The 25,560-nt window shown below is 39.8% G+C and overlaps 2 protein-coding genes across 4 annotated transcripts in view; both read left to right on the top strand.

Annotated features, from left to right (window-relative positions):
• The first annotated feature begins 16 nt into the window (after positions 1-16).
• On the top strand, positions 17-12,256 carry FKBP14 (FKBP prolyl isomerase 14). The gene is made up of 4 exons (XM_004762562.3): positions 17-551; positions 3,358-3,509; positions 7,160-7,287; positions 10,016-12,256. Exons 1-4 carry the CDS (start codon positions 298-300, stop codon positions 10,172-10,174), a joined length of 693 nt encoding a protein of 230 aa, XP_004762619.1. The 5' UTR covers positions 17-297; the 3' UTR covers positions 10,175-12,256.
• An 11,038-nt stretch (positions 12,257-23,294) lies between these two features.
• Positions 23,295-25,560, top strand: part of SCRN1 (secernin 1) — a 61,403-nt gene continuing 59,137 nt past the window's right edge. The window contains exon 1 of one of the 3 annotated variants that reach the window (XM_045062838.1): positions 23,295-23,421. The gene's annotated coding sequence lies outside the window, so the exon portion shown is untranslated. Of the gene's footprint in view, positions 23,422-23,450; positions 23,590-25,560 lie in introns of those variants that run through there. The other 2 variants (XM_045062840.1, XM_045062837.1) reach the window with 2 other exon arrangements.

Raw genomic sequence — 25,560 nt, 5'->3', positions numbered from 1 at the left:
ACCACTCCCTGCGGTTCGCAGCCAGACCCGCGGACAGCTCCGCCCCGCTGTAATTGTTGCAGCATCATTGGTTTGAGGGTCTCCAGCGGACAGCACCGTAAGCCAATGGGAAGTCGCCTTTCTCCGGCGGCCGAGGTATGTGAGCCAGTTAGACCCGGGTTTGGAGTTTAACTCTTTAGAGATGGGTTCGCCGTGCGTGGGAAAGTTGTAGTGAATGTGCCACGTCTGCTAGGATCCGGGAATAATGAACGTGCCAGAGGCCGTTGTCCTTACGCCTTCAACTATATTCCTAGCTCTATGAAGTGGGGGGTCCTTTCTCTGTTTTTGTGGGAACTTCTTTCCAGCTCCAGCAACATGAGGCTTTTCTTGTGCAACGCGGTGTTGACGCTGTTGGTCACTTCTTTGAGCGGGGCTCTGATCCCTGAACCAGAAGTGAAAATTGAGGTGCTCCAGAAACCTTTCATCTGCCATCGCAAGACCAAAGGGGGGGATTTGATGTTGGTCCACTATGAAGGTTACTTAGAAAAGGATGGCTCCTTATTTCACTCCACGTAAGTAATTGTACCCTGAAGGCGAAGTAGTGAAGAACCCACCCACCTATGCCAGACCTCGGGCAGGAGAGGTAGCCTGCACCAAGTTTTCACCTCTCTTACAAAAAAAAAAAAAAAAAAAAAAAAAAAAAATAGGCAATATATTATTTCCTTCTTTGGGAAAGGAAATTGTTTAACCACAATCTTATATAACGGGGCCTGTGAAGTTCTTATTGGAAACGTGGTAAGGATAAGGGGTTAATTTTTTATTATAAAAATTCGCGCTAGAATCTTTGAAATACTGCAGAAATATCTAGATGTATAGTTAGGCGGTACATAGAAAAAAAAAAGGAATTCATATTTTTCATACTTCATTCCCGAGAGAAAAAGGTCTCAATTCCATTTTTTATTTGGTGTAAGTGAAATTTACTTAAAACTTTACACAGCGACTTCATGAGACGTATACACAATCATTTATTTGCTTGTTGTAGGGTATGCTAATCCAGTCCATTGGTCTATTTAATCTTTGTACTTACAGATAACATTTTGGTCAAGGCACAGTACCATGATTTGTTTCATTATTTGTTTCTTTCTAGAAATTCAAAGACTTCATTGATGGGTGTGGGTGTGGTTATGGAAGATTAATCCAATACCTACAGTGAAGGATTTTCAGGTGGTTACACTATCATTATTTCTGTTCTATAAACAAAGAAATTGCAACATGGAAAAGTTTTACAAGTGTACTGATTTCTAATTAAGCATTGATTCTCTTCATTCCATTCCAAAAGTGTTTATTGAGCATTTCTTTTATGTTAGGCCTTATGCTTGATACTAGGGAGATTAAAAAATTTTTGCTTCTCCATCCTTGTCCATTCATTTATCTGTCCATCTAACAAACCCTTGTTGAGTGCCCACAAGTCAGGCCTTGAGGATGCAAAGATGATTAAGAGTGGATCCTTGTCCTTCAGCAGAACATCATCTACAGAGGGGAGGAAGACAAGTCAGTAACTCATGCTATATAGTACAGAATGTTCAGATGTTCACAAGGCATAATGGAGCCTTATTTATGATCTGAGATGTGGACAAAGAGAAAGACTTTTCAGAGACCATAATTGAGATGGGCCTTGAAAGATGGGTGGAAGATTCCTTCCGGTGGAGAATGGGGGCAGAGAGGACATGCCAGGTAGAGAATGGCATGAACTAAAGAAGTGTAACTTTGTGGCCTTTCCTGGATCTGATTTTTGATAACCTGCCATCATTGAGCATTCAGTCCTGGTCTGTCTTTAGAGAAGTGAATGGCACCCTTCTTTGAACTCTGTTAGCCCTTCTAAAACTTTCAAAACAGTGGCTTGCCATAGAATTTGCAACACCTCTGTCTTCTCATCCACCAAGCCAATACCACAGTGAATGTTAAACAATATTAAGGTTTGTGTTTTAAATTTTCTATCACATGTTTATTTTTAGTTCGATGTTGACACAGCCTGATTTCTTTCAGGTCTCAGAACTTATGTGGACTTTGATGGTAGCCATAAGACATTATTTAGCAGTTTGCCACTAAAGTTATAGTATCTGATGAGGGGACTGTTGTCATGTGGCTTCAGTGTAAATGGTCAGGAACTGCTCACCCCGAGCATTGTGACCATCAAATGGTCCACCGTAAAGCACATTTGCCATTTCTAGAACGATGACCTTGTGGTAAATAGCTTAAATCCTTTAGCTGTGAAAATAAATATGTTCAAACTGTACTCAGTGCTGGGTGGCAGATTATTTTCTTCCTACTTTATTCTTTTCTAGCCTTCCAAGTGTTCTACCGTTGGCAGTTTGTTTCTTTAGTAATAGGGGGAAATTAAGGAAAAGAGGAAGTAATGGCCTTTACCTGGATTTAGTAACTAACCTTGGTGCCCATGAAACCTAGCAGCGTCGTTTCTTGTTCTCACCTCTAAGATATCTTTGAGAACACTTTCCTTATTACACTGAAGGGAGCTATTTGGGGCTCAGGTCCTGCTCAGCCCACAAGCCCCCTAGCAGCTTGCCAGCTGGTTTCTTAGGCTGGCCTCTCTCCAGCTCATAAGCCAGGATACTTTGACTATTTCGTTCTCCCTCAGTCTTTGAGGGACCACTCCTCCAGGCTTCCCTGCAGAGCCCCACAGAAGATGCCTGCAGCCAGCATCTAGGGGTTCAGGGTTGAAGAACAGCCTTTTCCATCTATCAGAGCCATCACCAGGGTGTACATCAGGACAGTTTGTGGGTAAGCTGTAAGGTGCTGTGCTCCTGACTCTCCAGTGTCCATGTAGGTATGAACCCATGTGTCTTGGCAGTAAATTCTCCTTAGCTTCTCATCTTCCTTCCCCAACTCTCCCATTTTCCATTATTTTTCCCTTTTCTGCCCCCTTACAATTTTCCTGGGACAGCATCCCTGTGGTTAAGACCTTGAACTTTGTGGAGCTGGATTATATACTGGCACACTTTAGTTTCTTCCTCTGTACAATGGGCAGGTGGGAAGGGGAATAATGGTACTTACTTCCTATGGTCATTGTTAGAGTTAAAAGAAGCAAAGCATTTAGGGTAATACCTGGTACACAAAAAAATCACAAATAGTTATTAACTGTTTTATTATTATTCCCTCTGCCCTTCTCTATCTGAGTCAATTGTGTGAAATTTGTGTCAAGAAATATGGGCAGTGAATTACAAAATTGACTTGTGTATGTATATAACTGTTTTTGTTAATTTCCAAATTTAATCACTTATGGGTAGAAAAAATATATACCAGCAATAAAGTTTCTAAACAGTTCTAATGTGTTGTTGTTGTTGTTGTTTTCTGTTGTAGTCACAAACATAACAATGGTCAGCCCATTTGGTTTACCTTGGGCATCTTGGAGGCTCTCAAAGGTTGGGACCAGGGCTTGAAGGGAATGTGTGTAGGAGAGAAGAGAAAGCTCACCATTCCTCCTGCCCTGGGCTATGGAAAAGAAGGAAAAGGTAATAACAATTCTCCTTTATACTATAGCATTGGAGTTCTTCTCTGGATTAGGAGACCAAAATCAAAGTAACTACTATATGGGGTTTTTTCCCCCCTAAAAGTAAGTAGAGGATGTGTATTTTTTTTGGAAGTGTGATTGTGTCTTGATTATCATTTGAAATGGTCAAATTAAAGCCATTATATCTTAATAGTCAATTGAGTTAATGATAAAAAGTTCTGGAACCTTCAACTCTATCATTAACAATTAACCACCATATTAACCCAAATAATGGTTTGTTTGTTTTTTAAAATTATGGCACAGTACCCATAACGTAATGTTTACTCTTTTAACCATTTTTTAAGTGTACAAGTCAGTGACACTATGAACATTCACATGGTTGTACAAGCATCACCACTATCCACTTCCAAAACTTTTTCATTCTCTCCAGCTGAAACTCATCAACTTATTTTGACAATGCAAAAAGAAAGATTATTCAACAGACATGTTTTGATGAGTTGAACATGTAAAATGTAGATGGTTAAGGTATTGAATGAGGGTTAGATGTGGACTGCTGGTGACTTACAACTGAAGTTTTATACAACAAAGGTTTTTTGGGTTTTTTTGGAAGTTGTTTTCACTCTTGTTTTAAAGTTGTTTTGTAACTTTTTAAACATTCATTTATAAAAACTAATGGAGTACGGGAGCACCTGGGTGGCTCAGTGGGTTAAGCCTCTGCCTTTGGCTCAGGTCATGATCTCAGGGTCCTGGGATTGAGCCTTGCATCAGGCTCTCTGCTCAGTGGAGAGCCTGCTTCCCTCTCTCTCTCTCTTTCTACCTGCCTCTCTGCCTACTTGTGATATCTCTCTCTCTCTGTCAAATAAATAAAATCTTTAAAAAAAAAAAAAGAAAATGAATGGAGTGACATAGAATGAGTTTAATAAAACAGAAACAAATGGGCTAGCTTATTCCAGGAGATTTTGTGCTAGTTTGTTGCCGGGCAGGCATGCACGCTCATGGTTGGTGTGGGAAGCCGTGCGGCTTTCCAAAGGGCTATTTACAAGAGGCCAGATGATGTTTTCTGTATAGGATATGCACATGTCCCGTATTTCCTCTCTAGTTTTTTTTATTTATTTATTTATTTTTAAGATTTTTTTTTTTTAATTTATTTATCCTATCTAGTTTAACCTAAGGAAATAATCAGGTGTCAGGAGAAAGATTCATGAACCGTGATGTCTAGTACTACATTGTTTCTAATAGCAAAAATACCTGGAAAAAACTTCAGTGGATAATGGGAAGGCTTTAGCTAAATAAAATAGGGCCCAGCTATTTTAAAATGGCATTTCAAAGATTAAAATATATATATATATCCAAGTGTGTATGATATAATGTTATATGTAAAAGTGGAAAGTAAAGCTATAGTATATGCAAGAGTAAGTATTAGGAAAAAGTATATACACATATACAGTGAATCACAAGGAAATAATTAAGAATAGTGACAGTGGATGGCTGGGAATTATTTTTGTTTCTGGTTCTGTTTCTTCCAAATTGCCTACAATGGGAATGTATTACATAATGAAGGAAAAAAAATTTTTTTTAATGATTTTTATTTATTTATTTGAAAGATCAGAAGTAGTCAGAGAGGCAGGCAGAGAGAGAGAGAGAGGAGGAAGCAGGCTCCCTGCTGAGCAGTGAGCCCGATGTGGAGCTCGATCCCAGGACCCTGAGACCATGACCTGAGCCAAAGGCAAAGGCTTTAACCCACCGAGCCACCCAGGCACCCCAGGAAAAAAATATTTTTTAAAGGACTTATCTGTTTTAGGGAGAGAGAGAGTACACATGCATGAATGAGTAGGGGGAGGGGCAGAGGGAGAGAATCTCAAGCAGACTGCCGGCCGAGCATGGAGCCCTCCCCAGGAGTTGATCTCATGCCCCAGGAGATCATGACCTGAGCCAAAACCAAGAATGAGACTCTTAGTGGACTGAACCACCCAGGTGCCCACCCTCACCCCCCAAATAATATTGAGCAGTCATCAGATCCAGACAGGGAACCACTCTAATTCTATAGAATCAGATTTTATAGAATCACTGTGATTCTACAGACTGCACAGTATCCTTAGGTCTAAGCTTAACCATTCACAAAGTGAGAATCCTAGCCCCAGTTTCCTGAGAAGAAAGTAAGTGCCATCTGTGAAGCATTGTATGTTCTAAAATGGAACTTGCTATATAAATCTTATGCACAGAATGGGATTTACTAACCAAATTCAATACTTATTTTAATAATCTCTTTAGAGAAGAAAATCAAATATCTAGAAAATGTTTCTCTGATGTTCAGATGTATTCTATTACCTTCCCGCTGTATCTTTATTGTCTCACCTTTAATGTAGAGGTAGTATTAGTCCATTATTCTTCCTCCATACTGTCTTTAACTCAATTTTACTTTATAACAGGTAGAGATCTAAATTTGAGTCATTTCCTCCAAACTGAGAGCCGTGAAACTAACTGTGCTAATATGTTTTTAACACTAATTTTGTCGTCCTTTGGTACCATGTTTGCATGCCTCTGGAAAGACACCAGTTTTTTCAACGACCTAGTATATGCCCCTTCTCTGTCTAGATCTGGAATGGTAAGCTTGGGCACACAGTGTAAGTTTTGTTCTCTTTAATACTTAACAAACGATCTTTCATAAAAATATGTGGGATTTGGGTGGGTGAGTGGAGGGGAATTAAGAAATATTTGTAATGTTTACCCAGACCTGTATGTTAAATATAGTTGTAAGGAAATAAGTTGAAAAAAATTGTTTGTATTTCCCAGAAAGTTTTTTTTTTTTTTTTAAAGGTCCCTGGGAATTTAACAAAGCTCTTTTCATTTTTAAAGATTTTTATCTCCCTTCTCAGAAATCTGTTTTAATTTCTTCTCTAATGAAATTTCTTCAAAATAGGTATAATGTTCTATATCAGAGGGGATGTTGCCTAACTTTCTGAAATTGTTGAAACTTTCTGTATTGTTTTTAAGCCTGTAGGAGAATTCTGTCTTATTAATATATACTGACAGTTCACTATTTACCAAGTATTATGCTAAATATTTTGCATGGATTTATCTTCCTTCATCCTCCCGACAGATTCTGCATTTTTCAGATGAGGAAATAGGCTTAAACCAGGGCCGGAGTAAGCTTTAATACCAGCTAGTGTGACACCAGTTCTCACTCAGCTAGATACTGCCTCCCAGTGGTCAAAATGGCAGGACGGTATATTCTAGGTCAGGACTTTTGATGACCCTCAAATTAGTAAATCACTTGTACTATAATTAACTCTGAATTATCTAAAGCCCTTTAAGTCATTCTTGCATGTAATACGTAATATATTAATTATATTTGAAACAATACCAGGCCACTGGGTATATCTGTACGTATGTGTATGTTTGTGTGCACAACACAATTTGTAATTGCAAAGTCAGAAACAGACTGCTTTTGATCTACTACTTTGGATTATTCCTTCTCTACTCTATTTACTTGAGTAAAATATAATTATAAAATAATTTATGTGTGATAATGTTAGGAAGGCTCTTCATTTAATTCAATCAAAAGAATATTTTTCAGTGTCATAAGTTTTCTGTCATAAAAACTCTGAGGTTGTTTAAATAAAAGTTAACCTCCCTCTCTTCTCATGTCAGGTAAAATTCCCCCAGAGAGTACACTGATATTCAACATCGATCTCCTGGAGATTCGGAATGGACCAAGATCCCATGAGTCATTCCAAGAAATGGATCTTAATGATGACTGGAAACTCTCTAAAGCTGAGGTGATCTTTCCTTCGTCATATTCCTTTCTTTCTTTGTTTCTTTCTTTCTTCTCACTTTTTAAAAAATATATTTTTAATGAAAATTTATTTTTACTTGGATAAAATATTTACAAGCTTTTAAAAAATACTAATGCTTTGAATGTTGGCGCTTTTTTAAAAAATAGGAAATCCTTGTTTTTGTTTGTTTGTTTGGTTGGTTGGTTGGTTGGTTGGTTTTTTCCACCCTTTTCTGTGCATGTGGACATTTCAGGGATGACAGCTCCTCTGGTAAAGGGTCCAGGAAGCAATACAGTGGTTGGGGAGGGTTTGAATCAGGCAGACCCAGTGAGAGTCCCCGTTCCACCACTCAGAGCAACAACAGAATCACAGATCCCCCGAGTTACATTTCCTCACCTGAAAATATTTACTTCTAACAGCTATTTATGGATTAAAGGCAATAATGTATAGGAAAGTACCTTCTTGCCTTCTTATTCTCGAAACAATACTGGGAAGTAGGGAGGATAGGAATAAGCCTCACTGAAAATCTGAAGACCGGAGTGCATAGGCATTAATGACTGACCCAGGGCTGTGCAGAGAAGGGGAAATCCTTGTTTTGGAGAGAAATATATTGAGACTTAGGAAACATCATTCATTCTTTTGCCCCCACCTGCCCTCATCCATACCATATTTAAGGTTCACTGTCTCTTGCCCTCACCCTGAGTTTTTGAAAGATCCATTTTGCTAAGACAATTCCCATTTTGGAATTGCTATATAAGAAACATAGATGTCATGAGAAATATCTCATGTTGATGGTTTCTGTTTAGAACTGTAAACTGGCTGTTAAATGTACTTGTAATTTCCTAGCAATTAACTGCAAACAACCCACATGCTGTTTTGTTCTGGTTCAGACCTGGAAGAACCAGACCTTTCTCAGCCCCCTCTTAATCCTGATATCTGAGTAAGGAGAAAGCAAGAAGTCTTCTAACATTTATTTGGGCTTTTGCAGCCATTTTTACACATACCTGTCTTGGTCTGGCAGCTGTGGGGAAAGAAGTGGAGGTAGACATCTGCTCTGTATTTTTCTGCTTGCCCATGTTCTCCATCTTCCCTTGGCTGGTCAGAAATCAGGTCCCTTTTTATGTTTTGATCAATTTCCCTCTAATGGCCAGGAAATGATTAAGTCTTAAATAAGTACGGTTGTTAGGAACTCACAGAGTCATGAGCTACAGTAACTCAATTTATAACATATCATATTATTACCAGTCATAGGACTTTTTGATGTCCAAGATAAATTTTAGTTACCTTTCATTAAAAAAAAATCTTAACTATGCTGTGAAGTGTGTAAACCTCGCGATTCACAGACCTGTACCCCTGGGGCTAAAAATACGTTGTATGTTTATAAAAAAATTTAAAAATTTAGAAAAAAAAATGGTGAAAACAATCTTAAATATACAACACATTCACATGGTTCAAAAAAAAAATCAATCCAATTAAAAAAGGTGTTTAATAGGAAGTCTTTCTCCCACCCACATCCTATTCTACTGTGTGATCTTTCCCCTTCTGCATGCAGTTTTATTGGGTTCTAATGTATCTTTCTAGTGTTTATGCAAATACAAACAAACATGAATACCTTTTCCTATTTCCCCTTTTCTTACACAAAAAGTAACATGATATACATAATATTTGGCATCTTATTTTATTTGCAGTGAATCCTAGAGATATATTCTATATTAATCCATGTAGCTTTACTAATCCTTTTTTTTTTTTTGCAACTTCATTAAATCTCCTGAATCTTAAAAGTAAATGTATGTCATATGTTTATATATTGGCCGTAAGGGGGGAAGGATTTGAAATTACTTATCTAACAGAAGGAGTCCTAGAGATCTGATGAAAAATGAAAATGCAGGTTGAACTGCATTATGGTGAATCTAGTGAGTAATTAAGAGCGGCATTATGTTTATATCCTTAAATGTCTGAACGAGAGTGGAAAATTTTAATCTAAGCACTCATAAAGCTGGATTTTGCTTTAATTTCTGAGATTGGAAGGTCATAAGGCATGATCATAGTCAGGTCCACAACATGTACTATTAGCAAACACTTACTTAAATTAAAAATGCTGTTAGGAGTGGGGGAGGCAAGTGGGGGATGGGTGAAATAACTGAAGGGGGTTAAAAATACACTTACCGTGATGAGCACTGAGTGATGTATAGAATTATTGAATCACTCACTATATTGTACATCTGAAACTAAGTAACACTGTATGTTATACTGGATTTTTTGTAAATAATAATTTTTAAAAAAAAATTCTAAAAAATAACTTTAAAAAATGTCCTTTAATCTTTAATCCTTTAATCATATTTTAGTAGAAATATCTGTAATTCTGACCCTAGTTAGAAAATGAGATCTGGATAATTCAATGGAGTGAAAGACCACAGCCTTTCAAATGCTTGGCTTTATTTAGACTCTGATTAAGAATAGATAATATGCTTTCACTGGGTGTTTTTCAGATAATATAAGCCTTATCTTTGCCTCTGAGCAATATTCTGTGTCTCTACTGTAACACTATAGCAACAGTTTTTAAGGGGAGAAAATTCCTTATAATTCTTTTACTGTCATTAGAAATATATGGTAGCTGTTCAGTCATTGTTATATTTAATCAAATGAACTACCAGTCCACTCTGTGATATTAACTGGATTGATGTGGGTATCTTATGAATTAGAATTATTAATGAGACCCATTATTTTGTAGGTGAAAGTGTATTTAAAGAAGGAGTTTGAAAAGCATGGTGCAGTGGTGAATGAAAGTCATCATGATGTTTTGGTGGAGGATATTTTTGATAAAGAAGATGAAGACAAAGATGGATTTATATCTGCCAGAGAATTTACATATAAACATGATGAGTTATAGAGATACATGTGCCCATTTTATATGGCATGCATCCTTAAAGACAGGACAATCATTTTTTCTTTAAAAGTCTTACTTTTTATAATGTGCTGTTCTTGTTCTGTTTTTTATTTTTATATATTTTTCTGACTATTATTCGAAGAAGCCCTTAAGATTCCTAAGTGCCTATTTCTTTCTGGTGAGTTATTGGGAAGAAAAAATTAATTTGTCTTTAATAGAAGACTTCTGGACCATTTTCCACTTTCACACATGAAGCCTTCTGTTTTACTTATTTACTTGTAATTTTAAAATAGCGCAGCTGGGAGCATGTCCAACATAAGACCAGGTTGTAGCACGAATTAGCTCCCCCTATCTACTTCCCTCTTTTTTCTCCAAGTTAGACACTAACATTTGAAAAGCCATGTGTAGTATCCAGGGCTTACTATTTTCACGTTATAATGAAACAGTGTGTCTGTGACTGCCTTTGAGTCTGCTTAAGCAAAGAGGAAATGGTTGTTGAGCTGGCCTTGTTAGTAGTTCCTGCTCTACTGAGGAGATGTGCAATGCTGAAGTGAGTAACAAAGTTAATGACTTATAAATATGTATACATTGAAACCTTCTACGCAGGATTTAGCTGTATAAGGTTCCATTCCTATAGACTGATAACCTATAATAGTTGGTAGGACAAATTATTTATGTCTGGTTCTTTGTATTAATGTGTCAAAATTTTGTAACTGAGGAAGAGTATGTTTAGTTAGTGTTTAGTTTTTAAGTCTAGCCAATGACCTTTCCTGATTTACTAATGAATAAAATCTGTAACTAGTGTATTATACTACAATAACATTATATCATGAGGGAAATTTATTTCCCTCCTGATATTTCCCATTTCTGCTTACAAAAATATGACACACTCCCACAGCAGCTACTAGTGCATAGAAATCTGTCCTGGGTTAAAAAATGGATGATTTTCTAATTTTACCTGAAATTAGCTTTTATTCTTATTACTTTGAAAAACCCTCCAAATCTTCATTTACTAAGAATAGTTCTTTATCGTTTATAATGTGATCTCAAGTGCATTGTTGTCTTTGATTTTAGTTGTTCTGAAGCCTATGAACAAAGCTGGTGGATCTTAGTGTACCTATTTAATAGATGAGGAAGTTATTCTTCGAGGAGATCGGTTGTTTTGCCTGAGGTCTACAGCTAACTTGTGCATCAAGATTGCAGTCCCCAAGTTCAGTATCTTATATTGCCCTCCTTTGACTTCACTGGGCCTCATTTTCTCTTCAATTTGTACTCCCAACAGTTGGTGCTGTTTTTTGTCTTTGGGTCCTTATCCTTTGAAGATGGTTTACTGGCTGTTTTGGGTGCTTTTGAATTCTCCCTCTAATTTAGAACTGGCTCTGGGTTCATTGTTGGGGTTAGCACTGAATTGCCTCAAAAACCCTGTACTGTGAGAGGGTCGAGATATGTGTCTTAGTTCTTTCATTCTTGTTTACCTCTAGGGTTTTTGTTTGTTTGTTTGTTTTAGAGAATTATAAATAATTATTATATCATATACAGGCTATTTTCACTAGTTGTATATTGCATTTTCCTCACTAAAACATAAAGGTCTTGGGAAGAGCATATATAACACCTTTCTCTGATGAAATCAGCTATATGTAGAAAACTCTTAAATTGTCACCGCGGTTTTCCTCAACCTGGAGAAGTTAGGAACCACAGTACTGAAAGCCTTATGCTGTGTTCATTGGGAAGGAATGAGTTTGTCAAGGGGTGCTACTTGTATAGACATTATTGGTTGAGCAGGAAAAGTAAAAATAATTTTCATTATTTGGGCAGTGTATTTCTTTATCTCATGTGAATTTACATTTATTCCCGTCTAAATATGTAGTCACAAGTATGAAATGAAAACATACAAATAAGTTACGATGCTTTTAAGTATCTGCCTTTGGTTTAGCTGCAACTTTGTGTCTTTCCATTCACTGGAATAATCAGACATGAACGGCAAACTCACTTGTAATATAATTTGACTCATTAGTATTGCTAGATGTGTCCTATTTAAATTTATATGACTATGTTATATTTTCAAAATAAACTTTATTTGGGGAATAATTGGTTTTGGGAAAAATTCTTCAAGTACCTGTTTCCTCAGCAGCTTTACTGATGTTCCTAACTATTGTTCTAGGGTTTTCTGTTTGTTTTTAAATTGTGTTATGTTAGTCACCATACAGTACATCATTAGTTTTTGATGTAGTGTTCCATGATTCATTGTTAGCATATAACACACAGTGCTCCATGCAATCTCTGCCCTCCTTATATCCATCACTAGACTCACCCATCCCCCTGCCCCCCCCCCCGAAATCTTCAGGTTGCTTCCTGGAGTCCATAGTCTCTCATGGTTTGTCTCCCACTCTGATTTCTCCTTCTTCATTTTTCCCTTCTCCTAATGTCCTCCATGCTATTCCATATGTTCCACAAATAAGTGAAATCGTATGATGAGTGACTTTCTCTGTTTGACTTATTTCACTTAGCAAAGTCTCCTCCAGTCCCATCCACATTGTTGCAAAACTTGGGAATTCATCCTTTCTGATGGCTGAGTAATACTCAGTTGTGTATGTGGACCACATCTTTATCCATTCATCTGTTGAAGGGCATCTTGGCTCTTTTCACATTTTGGCTATTGTGGACACTGCTGCTATGAACTTTGGGATGCATATGGCCCTTCTTTTCACTACATCTGTATCTTTGGAGTAAATAACCAACAGTACAATTGCTGGGTCATAGGGTAGCTCTATTTTTAATTTTTTGAGAAAATTCCACACTGTTTTTTTTTTTTCCAAAGTGGCTGCACCAATTTGCATTCCCACCAACAGCTTAAGAGGGTTCCCTTTTCTCTACAATTTCTCCAACATTTGTTGTTTCTTGCCCTGTTGATTTTTGCCATTCAGACTGGTGTAAGGTGGTATCTCAGTGTGGTTTTGATTTGAATTTCCCTGATGGCTAATGATGATGAACGTTTTTTCATGTTGTCTGCTAGTCATTTGTATGTTTTTGGAGAAGTGTCTGCTCATGTCTGCCTATTTTTTTGACTTGATTATCTGCTCTTTGGGTGTTGAGTTTGAGAAGTTCTTTATAGATCTTGGATATCAGCCCTTTTTCTGTAGTGAATATTTGAAGATGTTTGCAAATATCTTCTCCCATTTTCTGGGTTGCCTCTTTGTTTTCTTGACTGTTTCCTTTGATTTTTATGTTGAAACTAGATGGGGAGGATGGACAAGTTGTTGTAGGAGAGGGTGACACTTTGAATGTGCCTCTGATTATGTATTCTGTTTAGATATATTTATAAGGAAAGCTGTGTTTCCTTTTAAATTGTTTTGAAATAGGGGCACCTGGGTGGCTCAGTAGGTTGAGCCTCTGCCTTTGGCTCAGGTCATGATCTCAGGGTCCTGGGATCAAGCCCCACCTGGGGCTCTCTGCTTGTCGAGGAGCCTGCTCCCCTCCACCCCCCGCCTGCCTCTCTGCCTACTTGTGTTCCCTCTCTCTCTGTCAAATAAATAAATAAAATCTTTTTTTTTTAATTTTTTATTTTTTATAAACATGTATTTTTATCCCCAGGGGTACAGGTCTGTGAATCACCAGGTTTACACACTTCACAGCACTCACCAAAGCACATACCCTCCCCAATGTCCATAATCCCACCCTCCTTCTCCCAACCCCCCTCCCCCAAGCAACCCTCAGTTTGTTTTGTGAGATTAAGACTCACTTATGGTTTGTCTCCCTCCCAATCCCATCTTGTTTCATTGATTCTTCTCCTACCCACTTAAGCCCCCATGTTGCATCACCACTTCCTCATATCAGGGAGATCATATGACAGTTGTCTTTCTCAGCTTGACTTATTTCGCTAAGCATGATACGCTCTAGTTCCATCCATGTTGTCGCAAATGGCAAGATTTCATTTCTTTTGATGGCTGCATAGTAGTCCATTGTGTATATACACCACATCTTCTTTATCCATTCATCTGTTGATGGACATCTAGGTTCTTTCCATAGTTTGGCTATTGCGGACAATAAATAAAATCTTTAAAAAAATAAATAGTTTTGAAATAAGCATTTAATATTGAGTATTGCAGGCAGTAGTTATTAGTGAATATTTGTTACTGGAGAAAGTGTGTGTGTTGGGTTTTGTTTAGTTGTTCAGTTTTGGTGGTAGTTATCACTATTGTTTTGGTTTGGGATTTTATTTTGTCAGAGATGGACATTATAATTAATGCCCAGAGAGTAAATGAGCACTATAAAAATACATTATGTAATTAAATGAAATGCTGGGTTGCCATAAAAATAATAAGAAAATGATTTCTGATTTAGATGGGGAATTAGCCATTTGAATCTTCACTTGTGGAAATGAATTTGTACTCATTCATGATTTATAGGATATTCTGTACATCTATAATGCTCTTAAGATTTCAGCATGCTATCTGTCCCCACTGAATTGAGTGTATGGGTGATTTCTCAGTGTTGTTTGGAAATTGCAAGAGGAGAAGAAGGGACTTGGTGGAGTGTTTGGGAGAGTCTCTCACCTTTCTATTAAAAAAAATAAATTATCATTGTAATAGTTACCCTGAGAAAAAATAACAAGGAACTTATTTTCAAGAGATGCAGAAGCACTTGCCCAAAGAGGTTATTTTGTTTTGTTTTCGTTTCTTACCCACTTTTTTTTAATTGAAATTTAAAATGTCAAACATGATTATACATTCATATGCCCATTTGAAAACATGAAAATTATAGTACTTCTCTTAATATTTGTAGCATTCTTTTTAGTAAAATTTGCATAATCCCTTTAGTACAATGAAATCCATACATTCTTATATCTGGTTTTGGAGTCTTTCTTGGAAAGTAAATTCTTTTCTGTCTTTAAAATGTTGTTTTGGGAATACCTCAGTGGCTCATTTGGTTAAGCGGCTGCCTTCGACTCTCAGGTCATGATTTCAGGGTCCTGGGATCAAGTCCCACATCGCGTTACTTGCTCATTAGGGAACCTGCTTCTCTCTCTGCCTGCTCTGCCTGCCACTCCCCCTGCTTGTGCTCTCTCTCTCTCCCTCTGACAAATAAATAAATAAAATCTTTTAAAAGAATTGTTTTGCTTTGGGGCTCAGGGTGGCTTAAGTGTCAGACTCTTGATTTCGGCTCAGGTCAAGATCTCTGGATCAAGTCCTGGTCTTGGGACTCCCTGCCCAGTGGGGAGTCTGCTTGAGATTCTCTCCCTCTGCCTCCCTCACCTCCACCCCATGCTCTTGTACTCTTGCTCTAAATTTAAAAATCTGGAAAAAAATATTGTTTTGCCTTTGCTTTTAGCCCTGCCTCTGCTACCTCCAGCTCCAGGCTGACAGCAGAGAAAGACCCTTACGAACCTTGGTTTCATAGTTCCACCCTCAAATACAAGGAGAGGTATGCTCTGGTTCCCAAATGTTGCGGAAATGTAGCATTCATTCAAATTTAGTGTACACCAGAATTGCATGTAATATGTGTTAAAAAGCCAGATTCCTAAACCCTTTTCCAGAGGTTCTGATTAATCCTTGGATTGGGCCCATGAATCTGCATTTTAACCCACTTTCTAGATGATACTGATACTGGTGGCCTAAGAATCTTAATTTGAGAGACGATTAACTATTTCCCTGCCCTTGAATATATAGTCTCTGATATTTTTCTCTTAATAGTCTTTTTTTTTTTTTTTTTTTTTTTTTGTCTTCTGTAAAATGTTGGTCACTGGGGCAACTAATTCTGCCTAAAACTGAACATACAGTCGGGGCGCCTGGGTGGCTCAGTGGGTTAAGCCGCTGCCTTCGGCTCAGGTCATGATCTCAGTGTCCTGGGATCAAGTCCCGCATCGGGCTCTCTACTCAGCGGGGAGCCTGCTTCCCCCCCCCCGCTTGCCTTTCTGTCTACTTGTGATCTCTCTCTGTCAAATAAATAAACAAAATCTTAAAAAAAAAAAAAGAAAAAAAAAACTGAACATACAGTCAAAAGGGTAAGTTGTATGGAGATAGTATTTCCTCCAGAGTTGGAAATTTTTTTATGACTCTGAATTCTTACAGCAAAAAGTTAGATCATTAGTAAATATGTTTTTGTGAACATCTTTCCTACTAGAAGAGAGGAAAGAGTCCCAGACTTTCCAAATTATTGTTCTATATTATTTTTTCAGAATTATCTATAGGCTATCCCTTGAGAAGAATATATATGGTCAAGAGATATAGGAAAAAGTAAAACTATTCTCTTAAAAATATAAATATATGTGTATGTATGTGTGTTTAGGTGTAGTGTATAAACTATGTGCTGTGTATAATATATACATATAAATAAATTATATATATTATATACATACATAAGCATATATGTATGTATACAGTTTTGTATCAAAGATAGTAATTGACATGCTCTCTCTAGTACATGATTTCCCCGCTCTGAAGACTTGCCTTGACCATGCAGCTAAAATTCCATTTGGTCAGTTTGGAATCTTTCTGTGCTTTGCCTGCATTTCTATATTTCTCTTATAATTTAGGTAAAATTTCCTAATAGTTCTCCATATAAAACCAACAGTAATTTTTTTAATCCCTTCAGCTTTGGTTTGCTAAAGTGATGAAGTGACTCATTTTGATATACGTAGGTCATTGTTGAGGAAAAGAAACAAATACAAACATTTGGAAGATTCGAGAGATCTGTAACACCTAGCATACTCTCCACAGATTCTTTTGTTTACCCATGCTCTGTGTTCTTGTACCACTAATAAAGCCTCTGGCATAAAATGGATGACTTCAGTGAGTACGAGTCAGCTGATCATTTACAAAGCCAATCTAAGTGCCTAGGAGCTAGACTCACATTAGTTTTATTTTATGATCTAAACACAAATTGCATGAGATATTTGCTGAGGTTTTACTCTAAAAATCTAAAGTGAATGCTATCCCCTTGGTCTGTAGTAACAGCTAAACTATATCCCACTTGGGGATTTCTGGGAATTTACAAGTCATTTCTTTAATTTAAAATTCCACACTGCTATAGGATAAAAGTAATTTCCTGTCCAATAAACAGTTGCAGTAGAAACAGGGCCACACACGATGCGAATTGAGGCATTGAGGGACAGTTCTTATTATCATAAAAAATGAAGTAAGGGTAAGGAGACCCTTTGGACCTTAATTCCAATTTCTTAGAGCACTTTCTCACTCATTTGTTGGACTTCCTCTGCCCGAGTGTGTTTTATGTCAATATAACTGATTATAATTTTACCTCTGGGCAGGAGACTAAGTATTATAACATTCAACCACATACTGGTGGTTTTTCCCTTGTTATGATCATATCTCCTTGAATTGCTGTGCAGCTATTTTGTACAGACCACATTTTGCATGAGACAGTTTAGATTTTTTTAAGTTTAAGATTTTTTTAAGCTCTTAAGTTAGGAGCTAAATTAAATGGGTAAAATACTTTCTAGAATAACCATGAAGAGGACTAGTATAAATACAGGAAATGTGCCTTAAAATAAGAAACATTTTACTTGCAGGAAAATGGAGAAGAGCAAAAAGGATCTTTCCATGAAATCCCTATTTCAATTGTCAAATTTCCCCACAGCATAATTATTCTCTCCTGTTTTTCCACATATTGTATTGGCTAAATTTTATTCATTTATTTGACAGAAAAAGATCACAAGTAGGCAGAGAGAGAGGAGGAAGCAGGCCCCCTGTTGAGGAGAGAGCCCCATGTGGGACTCGATCCCACGACCCTGAGATCATGACCTGAGCCAAAGGCAAAGGCTTTAACTCACTGAGTCACCCAGGTGCCCCTTGGCTAAATTTTATAAGATAAATAATCTTTTATGAAGTGTCATGTGCCTTTGTTTTTCTTTCCACATGCATGAGTATTCAAGGTTTTCTGTGTTACAATTTTTAAGAAAATAAGGCAGCCTACTAAGTTAACTGATTTTTACTCTCATTAAGACTGAACAGTAAATCACCTCTGCTCCTTGAACTCCTTTTTCCTAACGTTATTACTATGGCAATAATTCTTCAAAAGTATTCATTCACTCTCTGTCATTGACCTATTTCTTCTGAGCTGGGCAATGTGCAATGGTTGTCTTTTTTTTTTTTTTTTTAGGTAGGGTACTTTTTAAAAATTAAAATTAATATGTAACAGTAATTTTTTTACAGTTCAATAAATTTTAGTGCTCTCGGGGTTGTGCAACCATCACAATTAATTTTACAAAAGCTTTTTAAGTAATTTTTGAATTCAGCGCTTGAACTCAACGACCCTGAGTTCAAGACCTGAGTTGAGATCAAGAGTTGGACATTTACAAACTGAGCCCCCCAGGAGCTCCCATCACAATTAATTTTCGAACTTTTTTTTTTACTAAAAAGAAATCCCCCCCCAACTCCTTAAGCGACTACCAAACTACTTTATCTATTTGCCTATTCTAGAAATTTCCTAATAATTCTTAAAGCTCAATTCTTTCTTTATATTCACAGTAAAGAAAAACTGACAATCTGAAAAATCCTTACAGTAAACCATTCTAGCTATCTAATTACATATTCAAAAGGCTTGATGGATCATTTAAATTCTAAAAATAAATAGATTTTAATACTTAAGATCTCTTGGGGTTGCCAATACTCAATATGGGCAGTAATTCTGTAAATTGATTTAAGGGCATTCTAAAGGTTTGTTTCTATGGTAACCAAATTCAGAACACTAACCTCTTAAAGATGGTTGTCATAGGATTAAGGCAGGTGGCTGACTAATCTTAACTGGTGCTTTTCTTTCTCCTTTTTCCATGGCTTTTCTCTCAGCTTCTTTGGTTCTCATAAGATTACATACAAAGCAATTACACAGGCTTTCTTACCCATTTGTGAGTATCTCATTCACATAATACTGTCTGCTGTTCATCCCCATGAGATCTGCCCAGTGACAGATCTTTTTCTCCCTGCTGCAATTATACACTAAAAGAAGCACTAAGTGGAAAATATCTCCATGAGTAATGTGTTAAAGGCATTTCTCAATTACTCATGTACTTCGGCTCCTCATAATCATTGCCCAGGGTAGAGTTCTTTAGACAGCAGTTCTGCTTTAAAAAAAAAAAAAAGGCAACATTGTTATCAATAATTTTTTTTTTTAAGAATTTATTTATTTATTTATTTGACAGACAGAGATCACAAGTAGGCAGAGAGGCAGACAGAGAGAGAGAGAAGAGGAAGCAGGCTCTCCACGGAGCAGACAGCCCGATGCGGGGCTCGATCCCAGGACCCTGGGATCATGACCTGAGCCGAAGGCAGAGGCTTTAACCCACTGAGCCACCCAGGCGCCCCAATAATTTTTTTTTTAATGGTCTCTGTTTGGATAACCCTCATTTATGATCATCTTTCACATTTGTTCACAGTTCCCAGTATGCTAGATCAACAGATTTATCTGTGCAGGACACTTAGGTCACTCTGACAGGAGCATAGCATATATGCATATATTACCTTTATACTTAATTAATTTCCTCCCTTGCCTCTGTCTTCTGAGAGGAGAGCCTATGACATACCTTTTACATCTTTGTAGCAAAAATGCAGTTCCTGGTACAGGTGTTCCATAAATGACTCTTGTTAAATTAGGCATGTTGAAGAACTTCTATAAGTAAACTATGCATTTATAGTTTATAAAATAATGGGCCTAGTTGATTCTATATCAGTACATTTGGTTCCTTACAGGCAGTAAGATCAGTGTTCCTGGACTTCCAAAGTTGCCCATGAGGGAAAATTGCTATGAGACTTGCTGTCCTATTGTAAGCAACTAGAAACCTGGAACGAAGCACACGAGACAACTTGGGTCAGACACTGGACAGCAGGCATAACAGGACTGTTTCTCAAGAGAAAGGAAACAAATGAGATGAGTCCAACAATTACCTCAGCTTTCTGCTTGGAGGCAATTCCTGAACCATGCACAGCAAAGAGAAGGGAAACAAAACAGAGCCCAGTTGTCTTGTGGGGCTGAGGAAACGGAGATCAGAGTTCAGGAAGGTCAAAGCAGTTAGAGTTTGTAGGGTAGGGTTCTGTAGAAAACTAGCTGGAAAAGAAATTCAGAAATCTTCATTTTAGTCATTGATTGAATACCAGTCTCTGCTTGCAGCAGAGGGATCTCCACAAGGTTGAGGAAAGAATAACCATTGGGAACTGGGCCTCCACAACTTTCAGATCTAACACAAAACTGGGACTTGTTCACGTTTCTACCAGCTGGGATCACGTTATGGATCCCATGGAACATTTATTAGAGCCCCCGTGTGAGTCATACCTTGGTCGAAGGGCTGTAGTAGTCCTAGAGTTAAAGCTACCCTAGACCTGTCCTAAATAGTTTATAAACAAGCCCTAAACGGGCCAAGCTCATCCTTTTTTTTTTTTTTTTTTAAGATTTTATTTATTTATTTGACAGACAGAGATCACAAGTAGGCAGAGGCAGGCAGAGAGAGAGAGAGAGAGAGAAGGAAGCAGGCTCCCTGCTGCGCAGAGAGTCTGATGCGGGGCTCGATTCCAGGATCCTGGGATCATGACCTGAGCTGAAGGTAGAGGCTTTAACCCACTGAGCCACCCACGCACCCCTATACCTGAAATTATATTATTTGAAGGTAGATAGTGCAAGGTTTAAGATGCATATTGTAAATCCTAGAGTTATCCAAAGTAAAATTCACAGTATGATTAATAAATCTACAATGGATATAAAATGGAGTGCTAAAAAAACCCTCAAGTCTTCAAAAGAAGGCAAATAAAAAGTGAAAAAGAGGCAGAGAAGTAAAGAACAGATGGAACAAATGGAAGCATCAAGATGTTATATTTATAACCCACCATGTTGATATTTCCATTAAAAATCAATGGTTTGAACCAGATTTTCTCAATGTCAGGACTATTGACATTTAGGGCCAGATAACTCTTGGTGTGGGAGGCTGGGCTTTGTGTCCTAGGGTGTTAATAGCGTTTCTCACTTCCGTGCACTAGGTACCAGGAGAGACCTCCCCTACCTCTGCCATTTTGACAACCAAAACTATCTCCAGACATTGCCAAATGTCAAGAGCTGCTGCTCTAAACACTCTAACTAAAACACAAAGAGTGTCTGAATGAAAAGCAGGATCCAATTATATTTGGTCTTAAAAAAAAAAAAGACAACAGGCACCTGGGTGGCTCAGTGGGTTAAAGCCTCTGCCTTTGGCTCAGGTCATGATCTCAGGGTCCTGGGATCGAGCCCCTGCATCGGGCTCCCTGCTCAGTGGGGAGCCTGCTTCTCCCTCTCTCTCTGCCGACTTGTGATCTCTCTCTCTCTGTGTGTCAAAACAAAACCAAAACCAAAAACAAAACAGAAAACCAAAGACCTACACTAACATAAAGGGAGAAATAGGTTCAAAGTAAAAGGATGTTTTCCATGGTTGGCCTATTTGCACAATATGGTCCTTTTGTGCTTGAAGAGTGTCTGACCACTGTTCCCCTGCAGTATTCCACTGATCCCCTCAGTCTTCTCCCACTGTCCATTCACTCATGTGGCAAACCACAAGCACAGGGGTAACATTCAAAAGACATGAAAGAAAAGTCTCCTTTCCTCCCCTGAATTCTGTCACCCAATTCTTCCTGGTGCCATTTATTATTACAGTTTTTTCTGTATTCTTCCAAAGATATGCCATGCATTTGCAAATATGAGTATGGTCTTGTTTTTTTCTCCACAAATGGTAACACACACAGGATTCTGTCCCCTCACCTCCCTTAGTATGGGTTGGGAATCTTTCATATCAGTACACAGAGATAGAGCTTCCCCATTTTAAAATTTTTATAGGTGAATAACATTCCATTGTAATGATATGTAGCAATATATTTAACGGTTCTTTATTTTTTATTATTACTTTTTTATGCTTTTAAAGATTTTTATTTATTTATGACAGAGAGCAAGAGAGGGAACACAAGTACAGGGAAGCTGGAGAGGGAGAAGCAGGATCCTTGACAAGCAGGATATGGGGCTCTATCCCAGGGCGCTGGGATCATGACCTGAGCCAGAGGCAGATGCTTAACGACTGAGCCACCTAGGCACTCCTTAATGGTCCTTTATTGATGGACATTGGCTTCCAGTCTTCATTAGCACAAATAATGTAGCAATGGATGACCTTGTACTCACATCACTTCACACCTCTATCAGTATATACATAGGATAAATTACAGAAGTGGATCAAAGATTATATATTTATTTGTTATTTGGGGACATAATGCAAAATTGTCCCCTGTGGAGGCTATAAAATTTTTTACTTTTGCTAATCTGATAGATGGAAAATGCTACCTTGTATATTTGATTAACAGCTAAGTGAACCGGAATATCTTTTCATGTGCCTGAGTGGTACTGAGTTTGTTTTCTTGTGAACTACCTCTTCATATCCTTTGAGTTGGGCTTTTCTCCTCAGTTTGTTAGAGGTAGAATCTGTGATCTGGTAACAGATGGTCATGTCCTGATCAATGACCTTGATGCCAGCATCAACACACCTGTCACCTGTCTGCGTATTTATTAACCCAAGGTATGGAATCTTGGCTTTGCTATTTGCTGTGTAATCTTGGGCGAAGTTCTTAACCTCTTTTGGCTTCAATGTCTAAATATCCAGCATAGGGTCCCTCTTAGCAACATGGTGCAGGACAGCACCTTTAAAACCAGGGAGTCGGCTTGGACCTGGGAGTCCACGACGTTCAGGAAACGTTTTTCCCGCGGGGAAATTTTGCTTAGGCACTGAGGCCGCACGTAGCAACCCCACTGCGGAGTTCCTGAGTGCGCGCGGCGGGAGTGCGGCCTGGCTCCGTACAGCCCGAGTTCTCGCTTTCGAGAGAGCAGAAATCCCGGCCGTAACCAAGAACTTGAAATCGAGCCTAGAGCGAGCCACTTTTTGCGGCGACAGCCGCCCTCGCAGCCGGGCCCCTGCTCCCAAGCACCCTCCCCTACCGCCCGAGCGCGGCGTTGCAGCCCCGGCGCCCAGACGCGGCGGGTGCGGCGCGGCCCCGGGGCCCGGGTTGGGGAGGCGGGGGTGGGCCCCGCGGTCACGTGATCCGGGCCAGCTGTGCGCAGGGGGCGGCGGGCTCCAGCGCCCAGAGTCTGTGGAGGGGGAAGCGCCCGACGGCCGCCTCCGCCACTGCAGCTACAGCCGCCGATGTCGCCGCAGTAATCGCCGCCGCGGCAGCACCCGCACCCTCGGCGGCCGCAGCATCAGCACCGCAGAGCCGAGCCCGGAGCCCGCCGCCCGGCAGGTGAGCCGCGGCGGGCACGGCTGGGAGCGCGGGGCGTCTGCCGCCTCTTCTCCTCGAGCGTTTCAGCCGCGTCCGCCATCGTCGTCCCCTGTGCCTCGCTGCCGGCCCCTGTCCCTTCGAACCCGCGGGTAGCCAGAGCCCGGGCTGAAACCCGGCGGGTGGTGGCAGGCAAGCTGGGGACTCTGGGGGGATGGGGGGATGGGGATGTGGCCTCGGGCCGGGTGCGGATGACTCGAGCTAGGAGGTTGAGGGGGCGCAGGACAGGGACGCCCCACCCCAGGCGCGGGCACTGCCGCCGGGTTTGACTCTGTCTCCCCGCTCTACACCCCAACCCCATCCTTTACTCTGACCTCCGGGTGCTTTTTCTGTGTTTCCATTAACTAGCAGCCAAGTTGCTGCTCCGCTGGGGTGTGTGCCTGTGAACCCCCACCCCTCCACCTCTTGGGCTGTTCCCGGGGTTCGCAGCTCGCTCGATGGTGGCAGCGTTGGTGGCGGAGTGGGCCTGGCACCTTCCCGGGAGGTAGCGCACCTGCTACCCGGGTAGCGCGAACATGGCTGCCTGGTGGGGCCCGCTGTCCTTGACCTGGCTCTGCGCCCACGTCCATCCGGTTTGCGATCGCTAATCGTGTCCAGGGGACTGCCCTCCCCTTAACGGCTGTTACTGTCGTCTGAGCGGGCTGCAGGACTTGACACGACATCCCCCGCCCCCAGCCACACTCGGTTCTTTGGAGTTGGGGGTGGGGTGTCAGGACAGGTACGCGGTGGCGCCAGAATAGCATTTCTGCTATGAAATAGCTGGTCAGCCCTCGGTTCGCTTGTTGGTCTGGGCGCTGATTATTTGGCGACATCATTGCTGAGGTCTGAGACTGGTGGGGTCTGCAAAACAGGGGGAAGGCTTCAACTTTTAGAGAATTGACGAGCACTCGGATTTAGGGGTTTAAAATGTCCATTAAACCCAAGTGCATCTAAGGAAACTGTTATTCACTGACTCAAAACTGACTTGGTAGGGTTTTCCATATGGGCTTTCTGGATTTGCTGTTTAATTCTGACTTGCAATTTAGTCTTGAATTAGACTTGTGTCCAGCTTCCCCAGCTGTGTGTGTGTGGGTGTGTGCAACTGTGTTCCCAGCCTGACCAGAAGATGCCATGGGTTGCAGAGGAAATCTATGTTAATTCAAAATGGCAGCATGAAAAAGTCGGGCCAGGCGGAAGCCGTTGAGACCACAGCTCACATCAGCTGCCCCGACTTAAGCCTTGGTGAGGATATAGGCTGCTGGGAAGGCTCTTCTGGGTGTTGCTGCAGCTGGTCCTAAGGGGTAGGGAGTGATTCTTGCAGCAGGCTAGATTTTAAGGGGGCAGCAGGGTCATGGGGAGGTGAAGTGGGAAGTTTGGGGAGCTGTAATTATCTTCTCTAACTTATTGAAAGCTGGTGCAAAGACCTAATTAGAATTCTCTGTGATTTTGAGCTAATTTTTCTCCAGGCTCAACTATGGACAATTTATGTGGCTGCTTATGTCTGTTTGATGCATAACTCACTTCTGTTTATTTTATACCTACCAGTGGATCTTCAAAGGGTTGAGTGTCTAGTGTAAACATCACCCAAGAACGATACATAACAATTACCAGGTATTTAGAGCAAGTTCAATGAAAGACCTGATACAGCTCCATGATCAAGCACCCAGGCATCAGAGAATGATAAATTCTTGAAAGGTGACTCATTTTAGGATTTTTTTTTTTTAAACAGTTTTTCCTTGTGGTTTCACTGCTGTGCTGCCAGCCATTTTCTCATTTAGGAAGAATGGGATGCATGAGGAGGCAAGTGTTTCAGGGATAATGGGAATAGAGGAAGATTAGTGCTTCGGTCAGGAATGGCGATCTGGAAGCACTCTGCTGTCAACCGTCTTTTTACAGCCCTGGAGGCTGAAGCCAGCAGGGTGACTGGGCTGCACCCAAGGTCAGATAGCTGGCTGGCAACTGGCAGTGAGGATCGAAATCCAGGTCTCGTAACTGCCCAGGTCAGGGTTCTACATGCCACATTTCACAGCCTAGGGAAAAAGGGACGGACCTGTCATTACTAGGATGGCAAGCAGAGCAATTCGAAAGCAAACTGTAACATGAATATAAAAATCAATGGATATT

Source organism: Mustela putorius, unplaced genomic scaffold (assembly GCF_011764305.1).
Source record: "Mustela putorius furo isolate JIRA1106 unplaced genomic scaffold, ASM1176430v1.1 tig00003845_pilon_pilon_pilon, whole genome shotgun sequence".
NCBI lineage: Eukaryota > Metazoa > Chordata > Mammalia > Carnivora > Mustelidae > Mustela > Mustela putorius.
This window is presented reverse-complemented; position numbering and strand designations above follow the sequence as displayed.

What these genes read in the sequence shown, in the direction of transcription:
- FKBP14 (XM_004762562.3), top strand. Translation starts at nt 298, where the DNA reads ATGAAGTGGGGGGTCCTTTCTCTGTTTTTGTGGGAACTTCTTTCCAGC. An exon ending in GGCTCCTTATTTCACTCCAC is followed by an intron (nt 552 to 3,357) that starts GTAAGTAATTGT and finishes TTTCTGTTGTAG; the next exon opens with TCACAAACATAACAATGGTC. An exon ending in CTATGGAAAAGAAGGAAAAG is followed by an intron (nt 3,510 to 7,159) that starts GTAATAACAATT and finishes TTCTCATGTCAG; the next exon opens with GTAAAATTCCCCCAGAGAGT.